At 48.1% G+C, this 22,184-nt stretch overlaps 1 protein-coding gene across 1 annotated transcript in view; it reads right to left on the bottom strand.

Annotated features, from left to right (window-relative positions):
* The window catches only part of arhgap5 (Rho GTPase activating protein 5), an 88,159-nt gene extending 66,248 nt beyond the window's left edge, over nucleotides 1–21,911 (bottom strand). The window contains exons 1-3 of the mRNA XM_056296091.1: nucleotides 21,769–21,911; nucleotides 11,040–15,011; nucleotides 9,605–9,758 (exon numbers count right to left, since the gene is read on the bottom strand). Of these exons, the coding sequence (XP_056152066.1) occupies nucleotides 9,605–9,758; nucleotides 11,040–14,777 (3,892 nt within the window). The 5' untranslated portion in view covers nucleotides 14,778–15,011; nucleotides 21,769–21,911. The remainder of the gene's footprint in view (nucleotides 1–9,604; nucleotides 9,759–11,039; nucleotides 15,012–21,768) is intronic.
* Nucleotides 21,912–22,184: the final 273 nt, after the last annotated feature.

Here is a 22,184-nt window from a genome sequence, read left to right as displayed (position 1 = left end):
ATCACTATAGACTGGCATCTCATCACTACAGACTGACATCTCATCACTATAGACTGGCATCTCATCACTACAGACTGACATCTCATCACTATAGACTGGCATCTCACCACTACAGACTGGCATCTCACCACTAGACTGGCATCTCATCACTATAGACTGGCATCTCATCACTACAGACTGACATCTCATCACTATAGACTGGCATCTCACCACTACAGACTGGCATCTCACCACTAGACAGGCATCTCATCACTATAGACTGGCATCTCACCACTACAGACTGGCATCTCATCACTACAGACTGGCATCTCATCACTAGACTGGCATCTCATTACTATAGACTGGCATCTCATCACTACAGCACACTGCACCACACAGCAACTGAGTTTTAGCAGAGGGTCAACAGGCAGCAGACATCAGGCAGCGGTCATGGTGCCGCTGGTTTTTAAATGGCACCGTCTCATCTCTGTGTTCCAGAAAGGTTTTAATGCCGTCAGTAAACTAGAAGAGTGAAAGCAGTACAGGACAGATCCCCATCAGGCGTAGCTCCTCTTCTCCCGATTTTGTACTTTGCAACAAACCCCCCCTTTTTCCACCTACCGGCAGAAGGAAAAATACACAGGCAGTGCCTCCATATCGCCTCTTCTCCGGCTTGGGTGAAAAACCAGCTGAGTCAGACCTCCATCACAGTGTCAAACAGGTTCTTCAAAGGCCTCGAATCACCGCAGCCATGAGAGGTCCTTCATCATACAGCCATAACTGTGCACAAACACACTACCAGGCTGACAGGCCCAGTAGTACATGAGATCAGCAGCGCACACACACACACACACACACACACACGCACACACACAAAAGCCTGTGTCTTTCTGCCATTATAAGACTCGTGCAGCACCTGAGTCGACTGGGCGGGAAACATGAGAGGGTTTTTAACACGCACACCTAAAAGGGTCATTTTGCCGGTCAGTGTGTGGATGCACACTCTCCTGGGCACACCCTTGCACCAAGAAAGCTGCTTCATTTTGCCATTGTATTCTTACAGTGAAGGTGTTCTCTGTGTGTAACCACGCTGTTGTGTAGGAGCAGTTGGCAGCTGCAGCACCCGGGACCAAGTCCACTTCCTGTCTTCCCACTGCCTTGCTCAGGGGCACAGACAGGAGAATTAACCCTAACATGCATGTCTTTTTGATGGTGGGCATCCGAAGAAAACCCACACAGACATGGGGAGAACATGCAAACTCCACACAGAAAGTACCTGGGATGGCCCGGGTCAGTAAAATCCTTTTACTGACTTTGAACCATGTCGCTGGCCGATCTGAGTCAATCATACATGTGAGTCGCGTACACGCACGCACGCCCATGGCTGACTTAGATTGGCAAGCGCAGCGTTGGTCGAGTGAGCTAGAGAGTGAATGAAGAGAGGCAGTGGCGATAGTGAGAACGTGTTTTTTGAAGGATTTGAATCACTGCAACCACGAGAGGCTCTTCATAATATAGTCAATGTAACTTTATAGGTGCAGTAGTTTGCGAGATTAGCCACACACACACACACACACACACACACACACACACACACACACACACACACACACACACATAAACACACACACACACACACGGCGAGGATAAAAACACTGAACTCCACAGTGCTGACACTGAGAAATGTCATGTCCAACTTCCTGTCTCAACCACTAATTACACTGGACGAACACCACTGTTAGCATAGTGGGCTAAACAGAGAAACTCCGCAAGAAAGACCCTCCACCCCCGAGTCCTCCGGTGGGGCTGCTGAGGCAAAGATTAGAAAACTGGGACTGATACTGGTCAGCCCTAACTGATCGAACACTGGGATTGTACTGGGCAGCCCCCAGTGACCAGTAGCAGAACACTGGGATTGTACTGGGCAGCCCCCAGTGACCAAGAGCAGAACACTGCTTTGTACTGGTCAGCTCCCAGTGACCAGTAGCAGAACACTGGGATTTTACTGGGCAGCCCCCAGTGACCAGTAGCAGAACACTGGGACTGTACTGGTCAGCTCCCAGTGACCAGTAGCAGAACACTGGGACTGTACTGGTCAGCTCCCAGTGACCAGTAGCAGAACACTGGGACTGTACTGGTCAGCTCCCAGTGACCAGTAGCAGAACACTGGGATTGTACTAGTCAGCTCCCAGTGACCAGTAGCAGAACACTGGGACTGAACACTGGGACTGTACTGGTCAGCTCCCAGTGACCAGTAGCAGAACACTGGGACTGTACTGGTCAGCTCCCAGTGACCAGTAGCAAAACACTGGGACTGTACTGGTCAGCTCCCAGTGACCAGTAGCAGAACACTGGGATTGTACTGGGCAGCCCCCAGTGACCAGTAGCAGAACACTGGGACTGTACTGGTCAGCTCCCAGTGACCAGTAGCAGAACACTGGGACTGTACTGGTCAGCTCCCAGTGACCAGTAGCAGAACGCTGGGACTGTACTGGTCAGCTCCCAGTGACCAGTAGCAGAACACTGGGCTTGTACTGGTCAGCCCCCAGATTATTTACAGATTATTGTGTGCATGTAAACACAGTCTGAGGATCCTGGTTAAATAAAACACGGTGTTTACTTTGTGAGAGCATGTTGAGGAATATTTGCTGGACAAACTCCAGCCGGTCGTATGTTGTGTCTCCAAGGTCGATGTAGCACAGGAAAGATGCTGAACTGACAACACTAAATAAATAATCATAAAAATGATAAAACAAACCAGATCACCACAGCAGGTGTTGTGTAGTCATACTCAGGATGGATGTGCCCCCCCCCCCCTTGTAGTGCCAACAATGAATATGGTGAAGGGACACACTGCCATGGTAACCCATGGTGTGCCAGCTGCACAGTGCTTTGCCATGTCTTGTCTCCTTTATAAAAGGACATGGAACGGGAGTGTATTGGACAAGCTAAGACTCGACCTTAGCTCCCTGAGCAGGGAACTAGGCTCTCAATAGGCACTTTTGGACCAAACAGTTCCGAGGACTTTTTTTGAGAGGAACTACCCACTAGGGAGGTTCCCCGAGAACTAGAAACCTTTAAGAACTAGAAACCTTTAAGGGTTTTCGTCTGTTTGCATTTCACCACCAGGAAGGCTAAGGGGATGCAAGCCGGCGGTTAGTACACCAAGGCCATTTCTGCACGGTTCATCTACCAACATCAAATATGTATGAATACAAACGTTTATCTCATTCTGCACGTGATACAACAACAACAAGATGGAGGACACTGTGATTGGAGCTGTATGTTAGGGTTAATACTCCTTCCTGTCTGTGCCCCTGAGCAAGGCAATGGAAAGAAGAACTGGAGTTGGTCCCCGGGTGCTGCAGCTGGCCACTGCTCCTATACAATAGGATGGTTACAGGCAGCAGAGAACACATTCATTGTAACTGTACAATGAACAAATGAAGTGTCTTTCTTCTTCTTCTTGGTGTGTCGTGGGATTCGTGATAATAACGCAGCTGGAAAGGAGATGTGTGAATTTAGACTACGTGGTTGTTTAGAGGCTCAATAAAGCCTGGACGTCACTGTCGGTCCATTTGTCAGTGTTTTATTCCATTTGTAAAGACTAACGGTAAGAGCTACTGTGCACAAGGCTAACGTTTTAGACGGGTTTTTAAAAAAGGCGGATGCTGGTGCTGCATTGGCTCATGTGTTTGACCAATCAACATACACTAACGTCTAAGAACTACCATCATTCCCAAATCCTGCAGTGCAGAAACAATAAAAAGGGGGTTGTTCCTCCAACAGTTCTTAGAACTATGAAAAACTTGTTCTAGTCCGAAAGCGCCTTATACATTTATATTATATTATCATAAAGACCCCCTTATGATGACCACCTTATAAAGACCACCTTATGATGACCACCTTAGGATGACCACCTTATGAAGACCACCTTAGGATGACCACCTTAGCCTCTGTCTAGGCTCCTTAACAAGGCAGCAGTCTGAACTGACACCAGTGAGTAGAAACCGTGAACAACAAGTCTTGGCTTTAATTGAAGGATACATCAGACATCACTGTGTCCTGTGACAAATGATGTTCCAGAGAAAGAGAAAGAATGCAACACACCACGTTGATCCATCACACAATTTCTGTACTTACAGGGCCTCACAGCACTGGCCGTGACATCTCCAATACACTCCTGTCAGCTAGCCAGCTAACACACACACACACAAACGCTGTTGTGACACCAAAGTGTTTAACTTTGATCGTGGTAGCAGCTCTGTATGGATAGTACTTCACATGTACTTATACTGTGATGTACATGTACAGAATCACAGGGATGAGGTTTAAGCAGCACAGTGCACTAGCTGCATTTGTGCTGCTGCATGTGTACTGAGAGAGGTGCATGCTGCAGTGAGAGTGGCGCATGCTGCAGTGAGAGGGGTGCATGCTGCAGACTGGCTTGTTCTGTCCTCCAACAGCTGGAATATCACAGAGTTATGTCTCGCCTACTTTAACTTAGTCAGTCTAATAAAATATGAAAGCTGCTTCCTCTGCCCTCATTCACCACATTTAACATGAAACATTATAAAACAACTATTTGTGCTACCCCTCCTCTAATATTGAGAGCTGTCTATGCTACGACTACAAAGCATGTTGCCCTGAACGTCTGGCAAACTTTTAGTTTCCCCCCAGATAAAGTACAGCTTTAAGCTAGAGGCCATTCTTCTCCGGCAACTGGCCCAACACTTTACTCGCTGACTAGCTATCTACCAACTCTCCAGTCTGCCTGGTCACATGAGAGAAAAAGAGTCTGAATGAACTCACATGATCCCTTTGTCAACAACAACAATGCCTTTAGCCTGCACTTGTCATGTACTGATGTTTTACCACACCTGCCAGGCTTCAGTGTGCTAACACACACCATGCAGGCCTTCTGACAGATGCTTTGAAAGAGTATGTGCATTTTCTTCCTTTATTTGTTTTTTATTTTGAGATACTTTTATTGATCCCATGGGGCAATTCCTTCGCTGCATTTAACCCATCCTAGCTGTGTAGCTAGGAGCTGTGTAGCTAGCAGCAGTGTAGCCAGGAGCAGTGTAGCTAGCAGCAGTGTAGCTAGGAGCTATGTAGCTAGGAGCACTGTAGCTAGGAGCTGTGTAGCTACGAGCAGTGTAGATAACAGCAGTGTAGCTAGGAGCAGTATAGCTAGCAGCACTGTAGCTAGGAGCTGTGAAGCTACGAGCAGTGTAGATAACAGCAGTGTAGCTAGGAGCAGTATAGCTAGCAGCAGTGTAGCTAGGAGCTGTGTAGCTAGGAGCACTGTAAATAGGAGCAGTGTAGCTAGGAGCTGTGTAGCTAGGAGCAGTGTAGATAAGAGCAGTGTAGCTAGGAGCAGTATAGCTAGCAGCAGTGTAGCTAGGAGCAGCGTAGATAAGAGCAGTGTAGCTAGGAAAAGTGTAGTTAGCAGCAGTGTAGCTGGCAGCAGTGTAGCTAAGATCTGTGTAGTTAGGAGCAGTGTAGCCAGGAGCAGTGTAGCTAGGAGCAGTGTAGCTAAGAGCTGTGTAGCTAGGAGAACTGTAACTAGGAGCTGTGTAGCTAGGAGCAGTGTAGATAAGAGCAGTGTAGCTAGGAAAAGTGTAGTTAGCAGAAGTGTAGCTGGCAGCAGTGTAGTTAGGAGCTGTGTAGCTAGCAGCAGTGTAGCTAGGAGCTGTCTAGTTAGGAGCAGTGTAACTAGGAGCAGTGTAGCTAGGAGCAATTAGCTAGGAGCTGTGTAGCTAAGAGCTGCGTAGTTAGGAGTGTAGCTAGGAGCAGTGTAGCTAAGAGCTGTGTAGTTAGGAGCAGTGTAGATAGGAGCAGTGTAACTAGGAGCAGTGTAGCTAGGAGCAGTGTAGCTAGGAGCTGTGTAGTTAGGAGCAGTGTAGCTAGGAGCTGTGTAGCTAGGAGCAGTTAGCTAGGCGCTGTGTAGCTAAGAGCTGTGTAGTTAGGACCAGTGTAGTTAGGAGCTGTGTAGCTAGGAGCAGTGTAGCTCGGAGGTGTGTAGCTAGCAGCTGTGTAGTTGGGAGCAGTGGGCAGCCGCCGTGCAGCACCCGGGGACCAACTCCAGTTCGTCTTCCCATGCCTTGCTCAGGGGTACAGGCAGGAGTATTAACCCTAACATGCGTGTCTTTTTGATGGTGGGGGAAACCGGAGAACCCGAAGAAAACCCACTACAGACCGTGCCACCCAACCAGACTAACTTTGAAATCTTCTGAAAACAGCCTCTGTGACGCCATCAAGTTCTACTTCATCATTCACACTGCAGGCAAAGTGCTGCTATATTTCACGGTGAACACCCTTCTTCTTCTCAACAAGCTGGGGGCAGACAGAGTTATCTACCACCACCGCCACCACCACCACACCTATCCAACTACTCTCTTCCACACCAAGCTCTCCCACTCTCTCTCCCACTCTCTCTCCCACTCTCTCTCTCTCTCTCTCTCTCTCTCTCTCTCTCTCTCTCTCTCTCTCTCTCTCTCTCTCTCTCTCTCTCTCTCTCTCTCTCTCTCTCTCTCTCTCTCTCTCTCTCTCTCTCTCTCTCTCTCTCTCTCTCTCTCTCTCTCTCTCTCTCTCTCTCTCACACACACACACACACACAAAGCAGAGCACAGAATTATTCAACATTATGTGTGCAGCCCCCAACAGGCTCATGTAGCGGCAGCAAAATCCACCCTCCAAAGATGATTACTGTGTCAAACACAACCAATATTACTACCACAACACTACTATTACTATCACCACAACACTATGACTAACACCACCACTACTAATACTACTACTACTACTGGGACAACACTATCAGTACCAGAACACCACTAGTAGAATAGTATTACAACCCAAACAACACAATACATACAGAACATAACACACATCTGTACATACATTTATACAAACATCTGTACATACACACATGTATTCACACGTGCATAAACATGTAAATACATGTGTACACACACGTACATGTATACATACATGTGTACACACACATACATATATACACACATGTGTACATACACATACATATATACACGTGTACGTATGTGTCCATACATGTATACAGATGGGAGGGGGCAGAGAAGATGGCGAGATGAGATGGGGTGAAGAATTGGAAAAGGGTGGGAGGAGAGGAGGAGTAGGCCAGATGAAGGAGGAGGTTTAGAGTAAGATCATCTGTGTTTGGACTGTCAGACCACAGACACTGAGGCTCAGGGGCACGCGGGAAGCCCCGACAAGACGGGACACGTCGGACGGTCACCCGGCATTTCCTTAAAAGTCATTCAGCTGCTCATCCACCCCCTCCACCCCTCCCTCCCTGCCTCAAGCCAACCACATCTATAAATAATTCTTCATGGAGGAGTGGGTCGCCACATTAAGAACGTGAAACAAATTAATTAATGACGTCAGAAGGTCTCAGCAGCAGGACTCGTTTTAGCTCAGGAAGAAGCACTTTGGTCTGGATACGTGAGTCGGGCAAAACATGAACATGTATTATGCAGCAACACTGATGAAATATGTAAAAACACACACACACACACACACACACACACACACACACACACACACACACACACACACACACACACACACACACACACACACACACACACACAACAGACGTAGCGTGACTGCTTAGCTGTAGAGCTGGTCTGTACATTAACACCACCAGGGTTTTGGATTGGATTCCCTGTACAAACCAAAACTGCAAGCCTACAAACTCACAGTAAACTCACACTAAACTCATAGTAAACTCACAGCAAACTCACAGTACACTCACAGTAAACTCATAGTAAACTCATAGTACACTCATAGTAAACTCAAAGTAAACTCACAGTAATCTCACAGTAAACTCATAGTAAACTCATAGTAAACTCACAGTACACTCATAGTAAACTCACAGTAATATCATAGTAAACTCATAGTAAACTCATAGTACACTCACAGTAAACTCATAGTAAACTCACAGTATACTCATAGTAAACTCACAGTAAACTCACAGTAAACTCATAGTACACTCATAGTAACCTCACAGTAATCTCATAGTAAACTCATAGTACACTCACAGTAATCTCATAGTAAACTCATAGTACACTCACAGTAATCTCACAGTTAACTCACAGTAAACTCACAGTAATCTCATAGTAAACTCATAGTAAACTCATAGTACACTCACAGTAATCTCATAGTAAACTCATAGTACACTCACAGTAATCTCATAGTAAACTCATAGTACACTCACAGTAATCTCACAGTTAACTCACAGTAAACTCACAGTAATCTCATAGTAAACTCATAGTAAACTCATAGTACACTCACAGTAATCTCACAGTAAACTCATAGTACACTCACAGTAAACTCATAGTAAACTCACAGTAAACTCATAGTAAACTCACAGTAAACTCACAGTAATCTCATAGTAAACTCATAGTACACTCACAGTAAACTCACAGTAAACTCACAGTAAACTCATAGTAAACTCATAGTAAACTCACAGTAAACTCACAGTAAACTCATAGTAAACTCACAGTAAACTCACAGTAAACTCACAGTAAACTCACAGTAAACTCATAGTAAACTCATAGTACACTCACAGTAAACTCATAGTAAACTCACAGTAAACTCATAGTAAACTCACAGTACACTCACAGTAAACTCATAGTAATCTCATAGTAAACTCACAGTAAACTCACAGTAAAATTCACGGTGCTCTGGATAAAAGTGTGCTTTCACCAAATGGCCTGCAGAGCAGACTCAGCCATGGCGTCAGCAGAGAATTCCTCAAACTCTGGGAGAGGCGTTCTTTGCCGACAGCTGGGCAGGAAGCCAGCCGCATTTCCAGCATGCACTGCAGCCGCGTCACAGTCAAGTCAAAACAGGCCGATTCTACTGCGCTCAGCTAAACAACACATGACTAACTGACTAGCTCGCCCAGCCAACGGCGACCTGGCTGTCTGTCTGTCTGTCTGTCTGTCTGGCTGGCTGTCTGTCTGTCTGTCTGTCTGGCTGGCTGGCTGGCTGGCTGGCTGTCTGGCTGGCTGGCTGGCCGGCTGTCTGGCTGTCTGACCGACACACTGACAGTCTGCTCAGATGTGTGGCAGACCAGACCAAACATGTTGTGAGGGGGCACATCACAGTAACAACCTGAACCTACTCTGACTGTTTTATAACTTCCTGTTTACCTTCCTTCCTTGCATCATCTCCCCCCGCCTTCGTTCCTTGTTCAACTCCTCCTCTGTAACGTGTCCATTCTCACAGCCTCTCCTGCGACAATTTGCATATTCTTCCCATTTCGTATGAGTTTCATCCACACACTTCCTCCACCAGTTCCTCCACCAGTCCAATACACACAAGTTTCATGAACTGAAGGCTCTAGCTCACGTGTTCATGTGTGTGTGTGTGTGAGAGAGAGAGACAGGTGTCTCCCTCCCTTTTGCTCAATATATAATGGTATAGCCTCTCTCTCTCTCTCTCTCACACACACACTAAACTGGATTGAGCAGGTGGAATGAATGAATGAATGAATGAATGAATGAATGACTTCTCACAACCCAGAAGCTCTGAGCAGTGAACAGGACAACAGAGCGAGTGAGGAAGACTGACTCACCAGTGCGCTCTATGTACTCCACACACTTCTCGATGAAGAGGGGAATGGGTCGCTCCGGGGTTGCCAGGTTCTGCAGAGGGACACCAAAGTAGCTGCTCTCCCATGTCCTCCGTGTGGGTGGGTACAGGGGCTTGGGGGGCTTGGATGATTTGGACTGCGGGTGTGGCACAAAGAAGAGGAAGAGGCAAGACGATATGAAAAGAGGAGCGGGAAAGAGAAGTCAGGAAGGAGGTGCAAAATAAAAATAGAGGGCCGTAAAAGGGATGGGTAGATGAAGAGCAGGAGCGCAGGAGGAGGAGGAGCAATGAGTGTGTGTGTGCGTGAGGTGTGCAGGGTTAAAAGTCGATGTAGAACAAGACACAACAGAGAAGAGAGGAAGAAGAAGCGAGTGAACAGGGAATAGATGACAGAGGAGGGAGAGAAGAAGAGAAAGAACAGAGAAGAGGGAGAGAAGAAGAGGAGAAACAAGACATTACTTCAAGTCAGACCAACGAGCGAACAAGGTGCTGCTTTGATTTCCCACACTGCTCTGCTCTTCAAAGTGTTGTCATGCCTACAGCGGTTCGCTCTTCTAATTGGCCGAGATGACGGACTAAACAACTTCCATTTTGTAGCTACTAATGCCCCCCCCCCCCCCCACCCCCACATACACAGATAACTTGAGACAGGGCGAGCGTACTGACAATGCCCACATTCATGACGACTACCGAGCACCACAGGCTGTTTCTCTACTGATTTGCACAAGGCTATCTGATTCATGCACTGGCGTGTGCGTGTGTGTGTGTGTGTATGTGTGTGTGTGTGTGTGTGTGTATGTGTGTGTGTGTGTGTGTGTGTGTAAAACAGAATGTTTTCCACCTGCCTTAAGCAGCGTTTGTGAAGTATAAGCAGGCCTGGCCTTGTAACAGTGCTACCTTGCCGTTAACGTGCCTGTGTTGGTTTATTGGGGCGTTTTATTGGCTGTCCAGGGCAGAGGGCTGGTAAAATGTTCCACATGGGACCAATCACTTATCAAATTAGCTCACTCTTGTGCTGCTCCACAAGTTCATTAACACAAACAGAATCCACCCACACACGTGCAGGCACTGTCTGCATGTCTCCATCCATTATCCGAACCACTTATCCTGCTCTCAGGGTCACAGGGATGCCGGAGCCCATCCCAGCAGTCACCGGGCAGCAGGCGGGGAGACACCCCGGACAGGCCGCCAGGCCATCACAGGGTATTATAGGTTATTATCCATCTTTTTTCTGTATGACTATCGTCTGTCTGTCTCAGTCACCAACTCACTCACAGACACGTACTTGAGAAAAAACACACAACCTAGGTCTCTATATCACTGAGGAAGCAATGTCCTCTTCAGCTGTACTCTTGAGGTTTCTAACCCTGATCTGATTTGATTTCTGTTGACGTCAGTTTTATGATGGACTCACTCACCTTTTTTGGCTCCTTTGGCATCTTGGGCGTCTTCTTCTTCTTCAACTTCTTGTCATCTTGCTCTGGGTCAGAGGTGATGGCAGGATTATCTATCCCTCCCTTCCAGGGGTCCACTGGGGAGAGCAGAGGATCCTCCTCACTCCCCCTGTGGGCCCTCCCTTTTTTCTTCTTCTGCGTGGCAGGGCCCGTTTCCTCTCCATCACTGTCCGAGTGGAAGCGTCGCTGATATGCCTTGGTTTTGCTAAATAGGATCTTCGAACGGTGTTTATACTTAGACGGCCGCCGTCCCACCTGTGACTTCCTGTCGAATCCATTCTGTTCCTCTCCCCCACCGTGGCGAACATGCAGAGGCCCAAAGGAGTTTCTAATTTTGTGTACCGTGCGACTGTGTGTGTCCTCGGGGACAGCGTAAATGTCATCATTGTTGAAGCCCTTGGACCGGCGCAGGGTGTCGATGGGTTCGGCATAGTTATCTGATGCCTCAATATCCTCAGCATGAACCACAGGGCCACGGGGTGCCCGCCAGTTGCTCCTCATGCCTGCCTCAATGGTCTTTAGAAGGTTGGGGTCTAGCTTCTTCACGGTGGACTTGGGGAGTGCTGGTTTGGGCCGGACAGGCGGTGGCACTTTGTGATTGCGTTCATGATCTCCAACGGGTGTGCTGTGGACTGGGTACTCATTCCCCTCTAGATCGATCCGGTATTTTGCCCTCTCACTAGGTGTAGGGAGGAGCTGGACATCATCACCTATGGGGCTGTAAGGAGGCGGGGCCTCTGTGTCATCTTCCGAATCTGGGTAGTAGGGGTTGTATGCTGGGGAGTGGCTGTGTGGTGAGGTAGGGAAAACGTCCTCACTGGCGGCTGTTGTGCAGTCCCTTGATGAACTATCCAGCAGGAAGGAACTCTCAATACTCTGCTTCTTCTCCAGCACCTCATTGAAGAAAGGCGTGAACACCTCTGTCTGCCGGTGGTACTGTGATAGCGAGTACAGTGCCGTGAACTTGGCAGCAATCTCCGTAGCGATGTGTTCACCCTCTGTCATCAGCTCCTTGATTGCATCATTCTCAAAAAAGTCAGCCTGGCTGTCAGTGATGGCCACCATTTGGACAGGGATGACATCCTGGACCTCAGCTAGGAAAGCCCGCAGGGTCGCCATGGAAGCCTTGCGTTTAGCCGAGTAGACTAGTATGTATCCGTGCACAAGCTCGTCTTTGCGGACACCAATAGAGGAGTGGTAGGAGAGGACAGTGACCTGGATCCTCCTCCTGCTGTCACCAATGATCTTGTCCAGGATCAAGGTGTTGGGTTGGCCTGGCTGGCCCGCACTGCAGCAGTGTGAGTCAAGGAATGGTGAGAGGATGAGGTCTACGCTGAAGGGGTCCCAGCACATGGCGCACATGACTATCCTGAGGTCAGTCTCTGACATGTCTTTGATGGAAGGCAGTGGGCTCAGAACATCCAGGTTGTGCTTCAGTCCATCTAGCACCGCCCGGAGGGCCTGCTTAATCTGGAACTCATTGAATTTCCGTGGGAATGCCCCAGAGGGGATGTCAACAAAGGTGCACTGTAGCTTATTGGCTAGCTGTTGGCCCTGGTGCCTCAAGATGGGCATGTTTTTACAAACAGTGTCCCTTTGATTGGCCAGGATGAGAATGAATGGCAGGGGCTGAGAGAACCTGTCCCTCCTGCTCTGTGCTATCTCTGCTCTGATTCTGCCTATGCAGTCTCCGATGCAGTTGAGAGATTCAATAGAATTAAACACACAGAGGCAGCCATGCGGCTTGAAGGTGTTGACCCATGTGTGGCTGAACAGCAGCGTGGAGTTGACGTCCACAGGGAGAAGCTCCAGCTCATAAATTTTCCCGTCAAGGGTGTACTCGTCATCAGTGGACTGAGCTCGGATCTCATTTGCCAGCTCCTGTGCAAGGCCCTCCCTCCCCAGCAGGCAGAGATTGATTTTATCAACGTTGGCACTGTTGTAGTAGAGATTAGGGCGCCCATGGTCGAGCTGCACAAGACGGTTTGCTAAGACCTGCTCCACTTTCAGATCCACACAGCTCTGCCCACTTAAGCAAGTCTCCTTGGTGGGATGGTAAACAAAGCCAATGTGTTTGAGGAGGAGGGATTCCCGATCTGGGGCAACCTTCTGCAGAGCTCTGTATCTGGGCTCCTCATTTAGCACAGCATGGATCTCACTCATCTTGTCATAGCTCGGGGTGGCATTCAAATCCAAGTCATAGAAAAGCTCTGCATGCTCAAAAAGCATTTCTTGAAACTCCTCCTTGGCCCGTTCAACTATCTCCTGCTGGTGCCTGCTGTACACATCCCTCCTGTCTGATTCTGTAATGTATTTGTAGGCCTCATCTTCCATGACGAAGCACATCACCTCCTCCCAGGGCTGACCTGGGCTGATGAAATGAACCCTCTCCAGCGTCTTCTTAAACCTCTCCTTCATCTCCACCCTCCTCTTCTCAGAGAACAGGTGCTGCACGTGGTTTTGGTAGATCCGTTCGCCGTCAGGTGTGTCCAGGAGATCAAAGGGAATCCTGCGATCGCTGTTATTGATGTGGTCCGTCTCATCCCAAGGCGTGTGCTCCAGGACCACAAACCAGTACTGGAAATCAGGCCGGTTTCGGATCGTGCTTTGGGCCTCAGTCCAAGTGAGGTTCTCGATCTCCTCCAGGTTGTTGAGGAGATTGTTGAGTGTTTTGGGCAGCGTGGTCAGGTATTCCTCTCTTCTTCTTTTAATGTGCTCTTGTTTCAGCTGCCCAATGTGCTTGTTAAACATGTTCCGGGCATTTCTGGAGCCCTCCAGGGTGATAAACTCCGTGTAGTCCGGGTGGCCCTTCAAAGTGTTGACCACTGTTTTCCATGTTGTGTGATAATCTCTCACCGTGTGCACCATCACCTTCTCAAACCTGTCAGTCACTGAGGCGACCAGTTGTCTCTGCGTCTTGTAGGCTTCCAGGTATGGCACCGTCTTGGGCTTCCCCCTCGTCTTGTCCATCTGCTGTATCAGCGCGTTGAAGCACAGCTCCACATTGACATTGGAGCGTGCTGATGTCTCTACTATGAGCAGGTTCTTCTTGCTGGCTGCAAAGGCCTGCAGATCCCTCAAATACTGGTCCACGCACTCATCACACTTGGTGGCGGCAACAACAATGGGCTTCTTGGATTTGACAATCTGTGAGAAGAGGCTGTTGACAAACTTAATTTGGTCATCAAATTTCCTGTTGCAGCCCTTACTAACGTCTATGCAGAGCAAAAAGCCATCGATGTTCAGTTTCCCGTCTGGCATCTGCTTCTGATCAAAGTCCTGCTCCAGGCCCAGCTGATCGGTGCAGATGTACATCAGCTTCTCTGCCGACTGGAGCTTGGCAGACGCCGCCCGTTTAGAGTATGGCTGCAGGTTGGTGCTCCGGTGAGGAAGGAACGTCTGGTCATCGATGAACTCCGTCTGCTCGATGACCTGGATTTTACAATCCAGCCCATCATCCCCCCGATGGAGCACCTCCCCCCAGTATAGGAAGTGGTCATTGTTCACAACGCGACCCCCGAAGTCTATTGTGCTCAGCACAGAAGTGTGCTCTGTGTAATAGCAGTCTGCCTCTGGACGAATGTAGCGGTTACACAAGCAGGACTTGCCCACACCGCAGTTGCCCTTCTCCTTCTCCGTTCCAGAGAGACCGACCACGCTGATGGCGAATGTTGGAGGGCGAGCATCCTTGTTCTTGGCCATTATATCCCCCCGCTCATCGCTGACTTGGTCACTTCCAGGAGAGAAAAGGTCAGGAGATCATTCCAGTTTGGCTGGTCAGTGGTGCAGAAGCAGATTCATCTTGACCTTCCCTTTGTATCAGTAAATCCCTTTCTCCTGGTGTGTGTGTGTGTGTGTGTCTGTCTCGTGCTCTCTCTATCCTCGGTCCTCTTGAAGATGGGACAGGACAGCCGGCTCTCTCCTTATATCACCTGCCTGCAAGACACAGAATTGATTTTTAGCAGTACATAAGAGCTAAATGAACAGAACATATCTGTTTCAAATGTGTCTTTGCACACCCTCTGGAGAAACACAATCATAGGCATGAAGTAGTAATAAAAGATACAGATCACAAATGTCAATCATCAATTAAATCTCGCTGTCACATCACTAAAAAGAATTGGGACATGATCATGGGCAAGAGAAAATGGCAAAAATCAATCAAAAATGTATTTGGCTAGCCTTCCTAATAAAATTATGAAAATTTACCATTTTGTAACACTACTGTGATGGTAAGTTTTTTTTTTTAAATCTGATGATATAAAAATCATGAATTAAGAAGCCAAAAGCAGATAGCATATTAGACTACTCGGGCCTTATATATTGAGGAGAAATACAGTCGAAAGAAGACACTTATATAAGAGACGGAGGAATTCAATCACGAACCCCACTCAGCAATGTCACTTTTCCCCTCACAGGGAAAAAGAAGCGCTTCCAACACATTTGTGACGAGGAAGGATAAAAATGGCATGCAAACTGCAGCCCTTTGACAACCACTGACCTAGAAATTATTTGCTTCACTGTGAGAATCAAACAAAGGAAACAAATGCAGTTTACAGATTTGTGATTTATCAATGTCACAGATTCCGGCTGAATTACATCTAAAATCATAATCCTGGTTATTTTGCCAGATTACTGTCACACTTGTTAATCCTAATACATTAGTCTCAGAAGGTTAAGAACACAATTATGGTTTGGTCAATTTGTAACAATATATGACAACTTTCAAAAAGACTTATGATGCAGACTGGATAATAAACTCAGATTACGGTATTCAAAAACACACCATTAGCTGTACAGCTGTAAAGGCAACGTTGCTCAACTCTGTTTCGGCAAGGCGACCTTGATCCGCCCAACACAATGTAAGGTTAAGACCAACTAACACCCATGTACGGGATGAGAGCTGTCTGAACAGGCATTACTTTATTGCCTGGCTGTTGTTTTATTGCAGAATTATGGAAATTAAATTCGCCTGAATGAGCTGGAACTGGTAGTTGACGATGTCACCAGTGTATTGAGCTTTGCACTATGACAAGGAGACTGACACAACAACCTTGAGGAACAAATACAATGCTTACTACACACATCCTGAAATCCAGAGCAAGGACATGTACTGATCTAACTCAGTCTTTTCTTCCTCGTCGGAGAATAACTGAACATATGTTTGCAGTAAAAAAAAATTCTCCCTTTTTCTCCCAAACTGTATCTGGCCAATTACCCCACTCTTCCAAGCCCTCCCGGTCGCTGCCCCACCCCCTCTGCCGATCCGGGGAGGGCTGCAGACTACCACATGCCTCCTCCCATACATGTGGAGTCACCAGCCGCTTCTTTTCACCTGACAGTGAGGAGTTTCACCAGGGGGACGTAGGTGTGGGAGGATCACACTATTCCCCCCAGTTCCCCCTCCCCCCTGAACAGGCACCCCGACTGACCAGAGGAGGCGCTAGTGCAGCGACCAGGACACACCCACATCCGGCTTCTCACCCGCAGACACGGCCAATTGTGTCTGTAGGGACGCCCGACCAAGCCAGAGGTAACATGGGGATTCAAACCGCCGATCCCCGTGTTGGTAGGCACCGGACTAGACCGCCACGCTACCCGGATGCCCATGTTTGCATTAATTTTCAGTAGGTGGTCACACAAGGTACTTTGCATAACCAGGAAAAAGACATTTGAATTTGTTATATTTTCATATAAAAAGTTTCCCTGGCTGCATTGTCACCTTGAATTAGGTTGGAGGCCTCAACCATAGAGTCCTCTTTACCGCTAAACACACCCAGGACATGACACGACGTCACACAGCAAACACACCAGTGAGTCAGTCAAGTTCACGGGCCTTCCAGTCCACCATTTAACCGCCTCTGTGCTGATTCATTAGTCTGCCTGGCCAGAATAGGCAGGGCATTTCATTACTATTTATCTATCTACCTATCCCTCTCTCCCTCTCTCTCTCTCTCTCTCTCTCTCTCTCTCTCTCTCTATATATATATATATATATATTTAAAAATATTACCTGTTTGTGTCAGTTCTTATTTTTGTGCACTTTGTATAAAGAAATACCTATCAGCACATAATTCCTGGCTCAGCAACAAAAATATGTAAATGTTTCCATCTTGGTTTTGGTTTCAGGAACAAACTTTCTCCTTTTTGACAATAGTAGATGTCAGATTAGTCCTTTGTTCCTTTTTTCCTAGTTAAAGGTTTTTTTTTCATATTTGTGTTTTTATGGTGGGCATCACAGCAAGACAAATTCTTAGTACATGAAAATCTAACTGTATGGTCTATAAACTTAATCTAAGCCCATGAACAAGCAGACGGTATAGGCCTACAGACACAAACGGAGGTGGGAGTAAGCTGGAAAACCCAATCAAAAAGGTACACACTCGTCATCGGCTTTCACGTTCCCCCACCCAACCCACATGTTTTTACGGCAATCACTGAACCAAAACCAAGCATCTACTGTGGGGATTGTTCCCCCCAGTGTGTAACGTTATCCAGAGCAACTCTTCCCCCATTCGTTCGACTCTCCAGTCAACAAACAGAAACAAAAACCATTTGAATCCATGCTGAGAATGTGTGCTATCAGAAATGAAGAGCCCAGATTAGTGCTAGCAGTTTAACAACAAGCCTTTTCTACTTGGTCGGGCTGAGAATCTTTATATCCACCAATCACTTCAAAACCACACAAAGCACCATACCTGGGCCATCGGGAGAGCGAGGCACCGCTAGCTAAAAGCAGGCTTTGAATCATGCTAAATCCATTCTTTCTGAAACCACACTGGGGCTTAAGGTATAACTGGGCGAGCTGGTTTTAGAGACGACGACAGGCTGCGAGGCACTGAAACAAGGTGGGTCACACTGACAAGACTGCAGAACCGCTGTAAACTACAATGGCCTGACTGGTGGTTTTACAAGGTTATTTGGTAGCACCAAAAAATATGCATTGGATGAGCAGTGATTAAAACAACGATTTGGACACAAGAAAGAGGCAGGCTAGGAGCCTGATTTTTCTCTGTCACCAATGGTTTCTCTCAAGATATCAGCAGGATGACAACTTGGGCTTTTACGGAGGCAGTTACTACATCGGAGAAACATAACACATCTATATTTATATCCTTTGTTATGTTTAATACATTTCAAATCCAACCAGTTTGTTAAAAGCAATGTCATTTTCTTTGGTACCTTTTTATGAGTCAGTTACAGTTAGCCTTATTACAACCGACTCTGTGCATAACTGTAGTCCACTGACTTCCAGGTTCTGCTGCAGCGGCCATACCAACTTCCTGTTTGTTGGCGTGTGCTGTTGACAATGGCATATTTTTGGCGATGCCTGTATGATTTACCATGGATACACGTCAACCACATGCACAGAATTAGCAACAAACTCTCACCTGCACCTGCCAGCAAACGGGTGAAAAGGTTCAAGTTGTACATATCAAGTTGTGAGGATGAGCGGATGGACAGACGGACGGACGGAATTGTGGGACTAACTTGATATGTACATCTTGAAACTATCACCCGTTTGCTGATAGGTGCAGGTGAGAGTTTGTTGCTAATTCTGTGCATGTCGTCGACATGTATCCATAGCAAATCTCGCAGGCATCGCGAAAATATGCCATTGTCCATAGCACACGCCAACAAACAGGAAACTGGTATGACCGCTGCGGCAGAAACCGGAAGTCAGTGGACTACAGTTATGCACAGAGTCGATTCCATGACTGAATTCAGTTGGAACCTGTAGGGCGGAATGTTGTCTCCCCCTTCTGGCAGTGAGAGTAATTACTCCTCTTCGTTCAGCGCTCTCCAACGAGATAAAGCTACTCCATTGGTCATGCGTGTGTATCCTTGCCATCGCTCGCTTTCTTTTTCTTCTTCTTTACTTCAATCCTTCCTCTGAACGCGGAGTTTCTCTTTTCTCCGGAGCTCCAACCTGCAGCCATACTCTGCCAAGCTCCAGGTGGCGGAGAAGCTGATGCACCTCTGCAGCGATCAGCGGGGCCTGGAGCAGGACTTCGGCCAGAACACTTCTCGGGGTTTCCCGCCTCAGTTCCCAAGCGTGAAGCTCCCCAGCAGAAAGCCCGCGAGGCAAACCAATCAGAGGCGCGCGAACGCCTTCGTCTCTGTGTGACGCACGCGTTCGCACGCCTCTGATTGGCTCTGGGAAAGCAATCGTTGCTGGTTGACTTAAAACAGATCACTTCCGGTGCGCCAGCACGGGAATGTCGCCCCAGACACCAAATTTCAAATCCCAGTACGCTGCGAAATACAGAGCTACACCTGGCTGGGATGGGCTTAATCACCATTGTGTGAACTCGTTTGGCAAGGGCTTGAACGTCACAGGCATGTTACGGACAGTCATTCACCATATGTCCAGCACTGTAGCTTTAACAACTGTCTGAGGCGCTAGCTATAATGGCTCTTTCAGAATAAAAGCCACTTGGAAGTGTGCCGTTCTAACAGAGCATGGTCTGGGCAAGAAGCTGGTTTTGACAGTAGCATTTACCGAGCTGTTGATGATCCAAGAACAACCATTTTAAAAAGGCAACGGGGCCAGTTTCACCTCCAGCAAGGAGGATTATTAAATAATACACCCTCAAACAGCACAGTGACACCAGAATGAGCCGGAAGAGAACAACAACAATAAAAAACAGGGCGGGAAACTTTTTATTTATGGGCTACATTGGCAAGTAAATCTCCAAATTCCCCTGCCAACCAGGTTTTCAGAAGAGAGCTAAGCCTCCAAATAAAGGCTGTTTACCTCCAGAAATGCCCCGTCAAATCGACAACCTCACCAGACACAGCATTTGGCTGGTGGCTGGACTTAACTTCTCACCCTGAATACTAATGATCAATTGTTGGTGACAAGGCATAAAAACTCCTGCTCCTGCTCAATTCTAATCACTTTAAAGAGAACACCGCTGAAAAACACTTCACCGCTGACTGTCTTGACGCTTGATCAATAATCCAGGTAAGGAAATCACAGAAAGTGGAATCAGTTCATCAGGACACAACGTCCGAGATAATAAACTCTCAAAAAACTTCTCTGTGATTTACTGCTGATTATGAAACGACTCCCATTAGTCTATCAAGACGAGTTCTGGTGTCAGTGGTTCGGTTTTAGCGATAGGAGAGGCAGAAAGGAGCTCGTCCCATTTGCCAAAAGGAAAGAAAGAGGGAGGGACACGATTGGTCTGTTCAAAGAAACAGCCTTCAGCCACGATGACTTACACTACTAGCAAAACCAGTAGTGGTCATGTCTCGTATCTGATCTTAGCATTTCCACAGCTAAATACTTATGCAGCTGTTGGGGGGGGGGGGGGGTGAGCTGAGGGCGTAGAAACTGCCCCTGTAAAGACCGGGGAGCTGCAGACGACATGCAGAGTTCCGAGCCGAGCTGCAGCAAAGCTGAGGCCGGGTCCAGGACAAACCTACTGACCCGGCTGTTGTCTGTGAAGTCAGACAGCATGTAACCGTCAAGTGCTGCATGCCAGCGCTGCAGCCTTGTGGGGGGGGGGGGGGGTATTCCTACACAGCCTAAATAATGCCACAGAATCCTGCCATCTGTACCTCGACACTCGGGACAGCAGCGAGCATGAGTGGGAGCTCCCTGGTACACTGGACTGACCGAGCAGAGCAAAACAGCAACTTCTCCCAGGAAACACTGCACATTCACAGCTCACTTCAAAAACACTAACCCAATGCTACCAAAACATATTGTATCTTCACTTGGATATATATATATACATATGCAACTTAAAATACTATACGTATTTTATATATAAAGGATATATGTCTATCCTTTACACATAGGATCTATATATCCTGTCATATATGTATATGTGTGTGTATATATATATGTATTCATTTAGCTTCGTGATATTATAATGGTCCAAAAGTCCCATGAGGAACCCTGCAGCTGATCCCAGGAGCTGGCTTATAGTGGAACGTTTTGGGGAAGTGTGGGGGATCACGTTCACGTGCCATCTTGTTTCAATGTAACCCAGTTTATTGTCTAATGCTGTCATTTCGCTTTCCTTTAACACGTCCTACGTTCTGTTCAACCCCAGTCCACTCTCTCTGTTTTCAGTCAGCTCCCTTCTCAAACCCCTGCCCTGTCTTTATCCATACGCCTCCCGTCATGTGAAGCGCGCCGCGGAGTTAATGTGTAGCCAGCCAACACATGAAGTTGGACCGGCGGTCAGCAGCAGGTAACGCGTCAGGAAACCGGGCGGCTCGCAGGAGCGGCAGCTGGGACGACGGTAGTGACGAGGCGAAGACATGGACACCGGGAGACTAAGCGACGCTTGACGCTACGGAGACGTTAGCTGTCCATTACGTCAGCGCGCCGCCACTCCGGCCGGGTTCCGCGGAGTTAAAGCGCCGCTCGTGTCTTTCCCGGAGCGGCGGCAACCCCGCCCGGCCGAGCGGCGGCGTTCCCAGAAAGAAGCGCTCCCGCACGGCGACGAGCTAAGCGTTAGCACGTTAGCCTAGCATGCCGAGGAGAGCTCGCATTTGGCACAGATCACATCAAAACCCGGGCCCACAGCGAGCATACCGGCCCGCGGTCGGTTCCGTGTCCGCACGCAGCACCGCCGGGGGCTGCGGAACCGCCGGGGGCCGCCGTGTTCGGGTTGTTATCAGCACCCCCAGTGTGCGGGGCTAACACAGAAAGTCGACGCGGTTCCCGACCCACCTAACATGGTCGCTCCTGGCTCCACATACCGCAGAAAACAGCCAGCGTCTCTCCACAAAACTACTTTTATAATCCACACCGGCCGGCCGGCCGCACGGCTGCTCCTGTAGTCCCGGGCGCGGAGCAGGAGAAAACACCACCTTCCAGCGGGCCCAACCGTCCGTATTCCTGCTATTTAGTGTTGTTTAACGGTGCGCCTTGTAACCCGAAACCTGCTTCTCGCTCCCTCCCCTCTCTCATCCAAGCCAGTAATGGCGACCGTAGTCTCTCTCTCTCTCTCTCTCTCTCTCTCTCTCTCTCTCTCTCTCTCTCTCTCTCTCTCTCTCTCTCCCCGCTCTCTCTCCCTCTCCCTATCGCTCTCTCTCTCTCTCTCTCTCTCTCGCCCTCTCCCTCGCTCTCTCCTCTCTCTCTCTCTC

This window comes from Lampris incognitus, chromosome 16 (genome assembly GCF_029633865.1).
Source record: "Lampris incognitus isolate fLamInc1 chromosome 16, fLamInc1.hap2, whole genome shotgun sequence".
NCBI classification, from domain to species: Eukaryota; Metazoa; Chordata; class Actinopteri; order Lampriformes; family Lampridae; genus Lampris; species Lampris incognitus.
This window is presented reverse-complemented; position numbering and strand designations above follow the sequence as displayed.